This window comes from Anarrhichthys ocellatus, unplaced genomic scaffold (assembly GCF_004355925.1).
Source record: "Anarrhichthys ocellatus isolate YVR2014 unplaced genomic scaffold, GSC_Weel_1.0 scaffold69, whole genome shotgun sequence".
Classification (NCBI taxonomy): Eukaryota; Metazoa; Chordata; class Actinopteri; order Perciformes; family Anarhichadidae; genus Anarrhichthys; species Anarrhichthys ocellatus.
The window spans coordinates 785,416-795,418 of record NW_022280099.1 but is presented as its reverse complement, the minus strand read 5'-3'; the positions used below and the strand labels follow the sequence as shown (position 1 = coordinate 795,418).

At 44.9% G+C, this 10,003-nt stretch overlaps 1 protein-coding gene across 4 annotated transcripts; it reads right to left on the bottom strand.

Annotated features, from left to right (window-relative positions):
* Positions 1 to 1,318: 1,318 nt before the first annotated feature.
* Positions 1,319 to 9,800, bottom strand: bag5 (BCL2 associated athanogene 5). 4 transcript variants are annotated; one of them, XM_031873178.1, is made up of 4 exons: positions 9,417 to 9,800; positions 7,823 to 7,956; positions 3,713 to 4,615; positions 1,319 to 2,188 (listed from the first exon to the last, which is right to left on the bottom strand). In XM_031873178.1, the coding sequence occupies exons 1-4, from the start codon at positions 9,489 to 9,491 to the stop codon at positions 1,648 to 1,650; spliced, it is 1,653 nt and encodes a 550-aa protein (XP_031729038.1). In that variant the 5' UTR covers positions 9,492 to 9,800; the 3' UTR covers positions 1,319 to 1,647. The 4 variants fall into 4 exon arrangements, with proteins under 4 accessions (XP_031729038.1, XP_031729040.1, XP_031729041.1 ...); XM_031873180.1 differs by lacking the exon at positions 7,823 to 7,956 and adding an exon at positions 9,017 to 9,141 and having other exon boundaries at positions 9,417 to 9,798; XM_031873181.1 differs by lacking the exon at positions 7,823 to 7,956 and having other exon boundaries at positions 9,417 to 9,797.
* Between the last annotated feature and the right edge of the window lie 203 nt (positions 9,801 to 10,003).

Here is a 10,003-nt window from a genome sequence, read left to right as displayed (position 1 = left end):
ATTATTTTAGTTTTGTCGTGTTGCGTTGCGTCTCCAACGTGACTGGTTTTTATTACACAAAGGAGCGCCGTCATTCTGTGTCGCCACAGATGATTGACCAGCACTCCTCCACCTTATTGGTTCAAATACTGACTCGAAGGAGCCTCAATTTCTGACCAGTAGTGCAAATTATCTTCTGGCGCCGGCGGCCCGAGGTGCTCTACTCCACAAACATTCGGTGCGCCTTTTTATTTCTCGACAAGGCTGCTTTCTTTTTACACAAACAGGAGGTTTTACAGGGAAGGGTGAAAATAAAGGCACAGAGATTTTGGTTGGTCCCCCCCCCCCCCCCCCCGCAGACTCTCGAGCAGCAGCCTCGAGAAGTTTCTAGAAGGCTCTGTCGACTGCGATCACCATCAGTACTCTCTACCGCACAGGACACGACTGCTGGCCCTGTGAGCTTCAGCCTTGATGTGTCAATCCAGAGGATATCACCCCTCCCTTCCTCTTCCTCTTCCTCTCCCCTGGGGACCTCTCACAGTCGCACTTCTCCACTCAGTATAAAAGCAGCGGGTCGAAACAAAAAAGCAGCAGCAATAAAATGTCACCTCCTCGTCTTCTATCTCTGAATAAAAAGAAAACCCCCGATCCATTTATAGCCTGGTGGATCACACAAAGTCACAACAAACATTTTAAACATGTTACAAACAAACAGCTACACAAGCAGCGAGGGGAACGGGCTTTTATCTTCTCAAACATCCTCGCCTCTCCACACCGATTTCTTTATCTGCGGTTTGCAGGATTTTCAGGGTGTGACTTTGGAGCGCTACCAGAGACACGGAGGGGACAAACAGGTCCACGAGGAGGGTGAATGATATTTATATATCATCAATATTCCCGACTGTTTAAACAGAGATGGCCTGGCTTCGACACCAGCAGGATGTTTGGTGGAAACGCCTCAGATTAAATGTAACATTCGTTCACACCATCTGCTTTGTCAAATAGAATCGGACCACGTTTGATTTCTGTAGGAAACTGCAGCGAAAATAAAAGTAAAAAAACGTCCAAATTCAGCCCAGAACCAACAGGTGTCACCATCTGGACCGAGTCGGTAGCCGTGGACCACGCTCTCCCTAATTAGGTCGCTGTATTTAACACATGCTGCCTCCATTAGCAACTCGGATTAACCAGGCCAGACGGGGAAGCGACTGCGACGCGATCCATCACACTTCATCGATATCAAGTGCAGTTTGGAGGACACGACCACTTTAACAGGCATTATCTTGGTGCTGTGGCCGCAGGCTTCAACACACACACACACACACACACACACACACACATCAAACAACGACGTAGACGACAGACGACACCTCGCACACACACACACACACATATATTTGGGAGATTTCAAAAGAAAATCTTCAAAAACGCACCAAAGAAATTCAAAGTGTTTCACAAAAGGAGTTCTGTGTCTTCTCAGCAGGGTCGGCCACATCTACCACGAAAAGAGACGAAAGAAAAGCGCTGCTGCAGTGCATTCTGGGGATTTGAGTCAATATTTACAGCCCGTGGAATGATAATGTACCAGTTTTTGTTTTTTTTTGTCTTTTTATTTACGCCCCCCCTCCGATGTCCCGCTGCCACGCTGTGATGTTTATATTTCATAAATCAATACTCCCACTCGTCCGTCTTCATGTCCAGGTAGTTGAGAATGTTCTGGGCAAACTTCACCGCCTGCTTCCGCGCCATCTTGGTGGTCTCGTCGCCCTGCGGGTCCACGGCGTCCAGCGTCAGCAGCTGTTTGGTCAGCAGCTCCTCCAGCAGAATGTAGCTCTTGTCGACCCGCTTGCCGTCGAAGCCCAGCGCCTGGGCCTGGAGGTCCGAGAGGCTCCCCAGGACCAGCCACACGGCCCGGTGCGCCGGGTGCTCGCTGGGGCCCGGCTGGCGGCGCGCCAGGGCCTCGCGGAGGTCCAGGAAAGTGATGATGGCTTGGACCTCCACCACGGCACGGCGGCGGGCCTCTCGGATGCACGGGTTCTTGGCCGTGTCCACTTGGTCCAGGTGGGTGAGGAGGCTCTGGAGCTCGGCTTTGGGCCCGAAACTCAGATCGCCCATCACGCAGTGCCGCAGGACGCCCTCTCGCAGGTGGGAGACGTGAGCTCGCACCGCCTCGATCTCACGGATGGAGTTGTTCTGCCCCAAGTCGTACCTGAGGAAAGAAACACTGAATCACTGCGCTGACAACTCAGACCTGTCATCACAAACAGAGTCCGTACTGCTCCAATACTAAGTATTAGTGCTGATGAGTGCATGAAATAATCTATATTAATGAGGATATTTTCCTACATCGATATCTGATGACTAAGAAATGATATTGATGTTTAAACTAATGCGATGAACTCTTCCAGTGTTACGAAATGCATGAGATCAAATTCTTTATATACGTGTCAAACTAGAACTTAAAATAACTCATTTTGTTAGTTTGTTTTGTGACGGTGTCGTGATAATCCTTAAGAGTACTCTGATGATTTGGCACTGCGCTCCTAAAACAGTCAGCCTCATCATGGATGGAAAAAAAAAAGTTTAAATTAAAATTGATGCAGCAGAACCAGAAATAAGGTATTTTTTTCATTTCATGCATTCTTCTTCTTTGTCAAAACCTTGAGCCTACATTACCCACAATGCAACTAGTAGCAGCTAGCCCAACTGTTCTTCTATTACTACTGGAGCAACAAAAGGTTTTACAACGACAGTAGTCAGTGAACTGACCTCGGTGTTCCCCTTTAAGTTACTTTTGTTGTTTTCACAAAACAAAGTTGGCTTTTCGATATTTAAATGAGCTGGACTTTGTTGCAGTTAAATGTTTTTGCACCAGGAGGCAAAAGGTCTTCTGACATGGAGGAGGCGGAGCAGCTCCGTCACACCAGCCAGAAAAAAACTCAATTTATCCCACCAAAATAAAAGCATCAGTTCAAATCTATGGTACGCTCAGGAGTCAGTTGGCACCTTTTATTACTCGTAAAAAACTAAAGTAAACATTAAAATGTATGTGCATACTGTATCAAACAACCTTTTTTTAAACCATAATTGAATCTCAAAACTCGGCAGCACAAAGAGAGACGTGTGAACAGAGTGGTACTTCTACGTAATAGAGTGCTCGGTAGGCCTGTTATTGCTGTCGGTGCTTCTCTGGGGATGAGAGTCTAATTCACTTGTGACTGTGCAGCACGATTCAAATCAAAATGCAACAACAATCCACCGCCCAGACTGCTGGTGATGCACAACAACATCAGTGTGTACACGTCTTACTTTGAAGAACAGAAAATGTTTATGAAAGTTGTATATCTTAACATTTGCATTAGAGCTGAAACAATTAGTCAATGGACAGAAAACAAATCAACTATTCTGATAATCAATCAATTTTAAGTCTCTTTTTTTTTTTTTTTTAAACAAAAGCGACAAAAACTCTTCGAAGATGTTAAACAAAAGCGACAAAAACTCTTCGAAGATGTTAATATTTAGTCTTTTATGAGAGTAAATCGATTATTTTTGGGGTTTTGAACTGTTGCTCGCACAAAACAAGACCTTTTAAGACTTTTTTTTCTCCATTTCCTGACTTTTTAAAGACCAAAACTATTTGATAAATATGGAAAATAATCCGCAGATTAATCACAAATAAACTATTCATTGTGGCCCTGAACTGCTCATCTCCTTTCTGTTGAGTGAAGCCTACCTGCGTGTGTCTTCTCCCTCCCCCTCCAGGTCCAGATGTTTCAGCAGCCCGTTTATCTCCTCCACAACCTGCTTCCTGTAATTTCTGATCGCCGCGTTCCCGGAAACATCCAGAGCGTCCAGGTCCACCTCCATCTCCGTCAGGATGCGTGACAGGTGGGCGCAGCTGTCCCTGCCGCTCAGGCCCATCAGCAGAGCCACCAGCTGACCGCGCGCCACGCTCACCTTCACCATCACCTGGTTGATGCGGTACACGGCCTCGTGGGTGTCGCCCGGCAGCGGCAGGGAGAGCGTCTGCTGCTCCGTGCGACTCTCGATCACGTCCTGGACGGCGCACATGCGGGTCAGCGCTCGGTAGCGCGCCTTGCGGAGCGGCACCCTCCCCTCGGTCTTGACTTGGGTGAGCCTCAGCACGATCACCTGCAGGGCGTCCACCAGCTCGTCGTTTATTTCCGCCACCCCGCCGGACCGCTGGGGCGCCACCACGCGGTCGTCCACCAGCTGCCGCGCCTCGTTGCTCAGCTCCTCGATGGCCGCGCGGGACGGATGGGTGGCGTTCTCCTCCAGGTAGCGCAGGAGGCCCTCCACCTCCTGCGCCGCTCTCTTCCGCGCCCCCTGCAGCTCCTGCTTGCCCTCCGTGTCCACCTGGTCCACGTCCAGCAGCAGCCGCGTCAGCTCGCGCTCCAGACGCTTGTAGTCGCGGTCGTGCTGCAGGCCGCTGAAGGTGCACACCTGGGGCCCCAGAGACGTCACCTCCTTGTGGACCTCGTACAGCCGCATCATCGCAGGGTGCTGTGGATGATACGGCTGCTGCTGCTGCTCCATTGGATGCTGTTGTTGCTGCTGCTGCTGTGGGCCGCCATGGTCCATCCTCTTCCCACCATCAAAGGGCTTCCCAAACAGGCTGGAGGAAACAGAAAGGAAGCATGAAGGGACGCTCAGAACGATAACACTGACTTTGTTTACATGCACACTGATGTTCCACTATTATTCAGAGTATGACAGTATCAGCCCGAATTTGATGGCTCATGTAAACAACAGATTCCGTTTAGATATCCTGAATTAGACCTTATCCCGAATGGAGCAAGACTTGTGGGATGTACGGCAACATGGCAACGGCGAAATCGCCGAACTTGAGGCTTCAACAAACCAACGGGTGACGTCACGATGACTACGTCCACTTCTTATATACAGTCTGTGGTTGAACACAAAGCTGGAGCAGAGATGCATGCCCAAAACAAAAGCTAACTTTTCTGGTTGGAAGGAGATAAACAGGTTCTTGGATATGCAGAAATATCACAACGCATTCGTTCAACATTCATTCGCTATGTCACCGCTTATTAGCGATATTGTCTGTTTCAGAAAAACGCCAAAAACTGGAATATTTGGTGCTTGTCAACATAGTCGTCATTGTTGTTTTCTGGCCAGAATGACTGGATTTACTTACAGCCAACACTGGTTGAATGAACTAATGTCTGGATCTCTGCCAGAGCAGCTGGCTCAAAGACAAACTCTACAACCTCAGCCAACCATTTAAATCAACAACTCCAGAGGAGAACAACAATGTGCTCACATGCTGCTTAATATGTAAATAACGCCGCATTTCAGTAAATCTTTCTCCTCATTCCTGCGTTAGTTATAACGTATACGACCTTCTGATATAACCACGACGGCTGTTATGTTGCACTGGACACGGTCGCCCACTGGCTCCTTAAAAAGATAAAATAAATCACGAGACGAAAAATCAGCCACGGATAAAGAGTTGTATCTCCGATTTGCAGGCAGTTCTGTCATCCTGAACAAGCAGCCCGTGGGCTAAAGAGTCATTAAACATGAAAATAATCCGTTTTATGTGTGCAGTCCTGACGCTCTGCCACCGGGCTGCCGCTGTGCAACTTGCTGCTGGTCTCCAGGAAGCAAAGAGTTAACCGGCCTCGTCTATCTGGAGGTTCAGTTTGCTCCTGATTCCTTCTGGCCTTTTTTATCAAACTGTTGTAAAAACCGGATTCTGGATACTTAAAATCAGCATTTTAGGTTATTTATGATACCAATACATCAAAAGATATTCATCTTTTTACGCTCTAGTAGATGACTGAGTTGCAAAATCAATAAAGTTAAATGGTGCAGAGACGTATATTCTGACGTGTATTCAGAGTGTTTAACAATAACTTTATTTCACTAAAAAATGTCTGAACAGAGAATCTTTCTTGCACTTGTAACCATAAATAAGAGATCTTTAATCTCTATTCAGACACTTGTTGGTTAAATAATAATATTGCTGTGAAACGACCGGAATGAGGAGCTTCTTGGACTGTTATTCAGTAATAATTTGGGCTGCCCTCTCGTAACTTAACGTAGTTAACCAAGATTTCTTTAGTCTATCGTTTGCTTTTTTTCAAGCTGAATGCATGAAACACATCAGCACATCAACGGAAAACACAGGATTTAAATTGGTGCTTTTGTGGGATTATTTATGAAAGAAACTCACTTTTGCGGATCTGTTTAAAATCGTACGAGTGTTATTCGACTGTGGATTCCTTTGGTCGAGGAAAGTCCTGGTGAACTCTTTACACCCAGGCCTACAGAGGTTAACTGGTTCAGAGCCACTAAAACAGTTCTACGTCACAACCACCCCACTGACATCAACAGTGATACAAACAATGCGTCGTTAGATACTGTAAAAGGTGATTTGCTAGTAAAAAAACCTTTGAATGAATCCGTTTTTATTTCTTATTAGATTTGATTAACTCCACATTGTTTTTCTTCAACACATATTTTTATTGCTTCTTATATTATACATATTTTTAGTTTTCTTCTTTTTATGGAGCCTCCCAGCAAAAGCATGTCACACTATTGTACTATATTGTATAAGCGGAGTGACAATAAACGTCTTGAATCTTAAGACGAGACGAGAACAAATGCCCGCGTGATACATTCGTCTGAATCTCAGCCGTCACAGAGGAGTGAACGAGGTTAACCTACATTCGGTCTCTTCTGGAGGAACAGCCCGCGTGACAAACGCTCAGAGTACTGCTGAGTGTTTGTCACGTGATGGTGATCGCTCTGTGATCCACGTCTACGGGATCCGGCCGACCGATCAGCTTCTAATACCGAGGAGGAAATAAACTCACCAACACCCAAAATACAAACACGCTTCAGTTCAGCTCAGCCTCCACAGGAAGAAGTGTGTTGAAGTGTGTCACAGGTTCCTCCAGCTCACAAACGTATTCTTAAAGATTTGATGCTCTTCTCTGTTGTTTTGAGTCATTTTAAAACTTAATATATTAAAGCTCGTCGTTTTATAGACTCAACAATGAATCTACTGATCCAGAGAATAGTCGGATTACCTTGAGCTCATTCTCTGTAGTTTGAAAGAGGAAGGTTGTGTCAGAGGTACGGTAACTTTGCCTTTCCTTGTAGTAGTTTTGCATTTGTTTGTAGTCTTTAAGTATCGATCATTTTTCGTAGTTTTTTGTCTTTTTTTGTGATCATCTGGGTATTCTTTGCATCTCTCTGTAGTTGTTTTGCATCTGTTTTTCTTACGTCTCATAGTTAATTCTTTGAGTAATTTCACATTGTGTAGTTTTGTGTCTTTTTGTGATCGTTTGCGTATTTTTGTAGTCAATTTAGTCATTGGGTGTCTCGTGTGAATCTTTTTGTGTTGTCTCTTCTTGTAGTAATTTACATCATCGTCAGTCATTTTGCATTTTTCATCTCTTTGCAGTCGTTTTGCATCTTTCTGTTTTACGTCTCTTGCAGTCGTCTCTTTGAAGTCGAGTTGCGTCTGTTGTTTTGTGTCTCTTTTTCTAGTCATTTTGAGTCAACTTGCAGTTGATTGCATCTGTTTGTAGTCACTTAGCGTATCTTTGTAGTCATTGTGTCTCGTAGTAGTTGTTTTGCATCTTTGTGTTGTTGTTTTACGTCTTGTTGTAGTTGTCTCTTCGAAATCAATTTGTGAATCTCTAGTTTTGTGTATCTTCTTTGTGTTAATCCTTTTTGTAGTCCTTTTGCATCAATGTATAGTGTATTATAGTATTGTTGTGTCTCTTTCTAGTCTTGTTGACTTCTTGAACCAGAATGTTACCGCTGTTGTTGTTTTGAAGAACTGCACCTGAACTTCACACTGAAGATGAAGAGAGGCCGTCTGGTCCCAAAGCTTCCTGCCAAACAGATCCACACTGACACTCCTGAGCAGAGATATTGTACACAATACGACAGCATACTATACAAAATGTTATGTTTCAGCTGCAAAATGAAGGGGAAGAAACAAATACTGGATTAGATTGGTTGGGAAGATAATATACAGAAATATACTTTGATCAGGAGCAAAAACAAACATGATCAGAACATTCCTGAACTCTACGATGTTAAGAACAGTCACTTCACGCAGAGGCTCGGACCTCTCGGGGCCCCGGGGCCGATCAGCCATCCATCCATGATCACAATGCAAACCTCTAGTCTACTGAAATGAAGAAGCACCTCCAGCATTCACATAAACAAAGAATAGGAAAGAGGATTAAATTCATCCCAACATTTTCACAAACGGCGACATCAAAGTGAACTTTCTCTATCTGCAGGGTGAACTGTAACACAGCGGATTAAGATGAGGAACGTATTGTAGGTTTAGCTCAAGGGACAAGGTTGCATCACGAGACAGGCTGTCATCAGTCGAGGGCCCTGAAAGCATGATGGGATTGTTGCATACGAACACAAAGCCCAAAATATTTGTTTTGTGATTCACAGCATCAATAACACTTATTGGAATAGACAGGATTATGTTATCAGCAATCCCTAAAGTACTTTTATGTCGGAGGGAGAAGAGGGCTGGGCATTTCCAGAATAGTGGATGGACGCATGTCGGAGCCAGAGTTTACAAATCGGGAGTATTTAACAGGATAATCTCAGCTAAATCCACTCCAGTCTGACAAACACCTCATCCCTTAAATTGATCCAAGAGAGACGCAAAAGGGAGGCTGCTGTGATGAAGCTAAGAATAGGTTTGCTAGTAAGAATCTTCCCTCATGAGTCACAACGAGCCCAGAAAACGTACAAGCACCTTCCTGCACGGCTGCATGATGCACCGGTTCCTGCACGGCTTTGCGCATTATGTCGCCATACAAAATCCCATTTGGCACAGCTGGTTTTTGCGAAGGTAAACGTATACACACAGTCAACACACCTCCGGATCTAACGGCTGCACGAAACACCTCGAAGCATCTACCTGTCAGCTGTGTCCTCTCGCACACATACAAGCAGCATTATATATATTTATATATATATATTTATATATATATATATATCTCACCTTTTCAAAACTCCGAACACATTCGCGCACATTTTTTAATGGATGTCTGTTTCCATCGGCCACAGCAGGGCGGGTTCGTGGAGCCAAGTGGCATCCAGATGGATCACCAAAACCAAATCTCTCTCCTCAAAAACGAGAGAGAGAGAGAGAGAGAGAGAGAGAGAGAGAGAGAGATATGCTCCGGTCAGCTTCAGCACCTAACCGACCTACTGTCTGACTGCTCTCCACGTACAGTACTCTGTGAATGCCATTGTGTCCGTGTGTCGATGCGTTAAGCTAGTTCCACATGATCACCTGACTCAGCCCCACCTTTTAGCCCAATAACTCCAGCTTTTTTTTGTTTTTTTTAGGTCTTAATAGACAAACAGCACTAAGCCCCTTTAATGGTTTTAACCCTTACCTGCATAGCCAGCGTACAGCCATCTGAAAGGTCCCGGAAAAGTGCGCACCTCGCCCCGATTAAAGCTATAAACATTAGCTTACCTAAGCTACCTTCTAGTTACTTTCCGGTGCTCACGCGTAAGAACTAACGCGGAGTTTATCGTCGCTCATTTGGGGGTAGATAAAAACTGTTTCACCGGTGTTTGTTTCACTCGACGGTTACGAGCTGTTCGTGGATGAATAGTTATCGTGTTATAAATCCACATCGACGGAGAACAAACGTCACGCAGGTGTCATGTTACAGCGGATTGACTTTACTATACTATTTTCTTTAACGGAGGGCAAGTTTTGGTTGTCCAACATAGAGTGCGCTCCATTTTGATCGTGTGGTCGTGCCGTTGGATCGTAGCGGCAAGGGCGGGTATGACGCTCGCTTAGAATTCACCTAAATAAATTAAAAATAGCAAAAATTTGGATTTTGTTTTTGATTTATCGTTTTAACATTGTTTTGTTTTATCGACGAGGTTTAGAAAAAAAACTGTTATGTCATTAAAAACGTCACATTATCCAACTTCAACAATGAAAAGTGAGTAAAGGAAGTCGAGA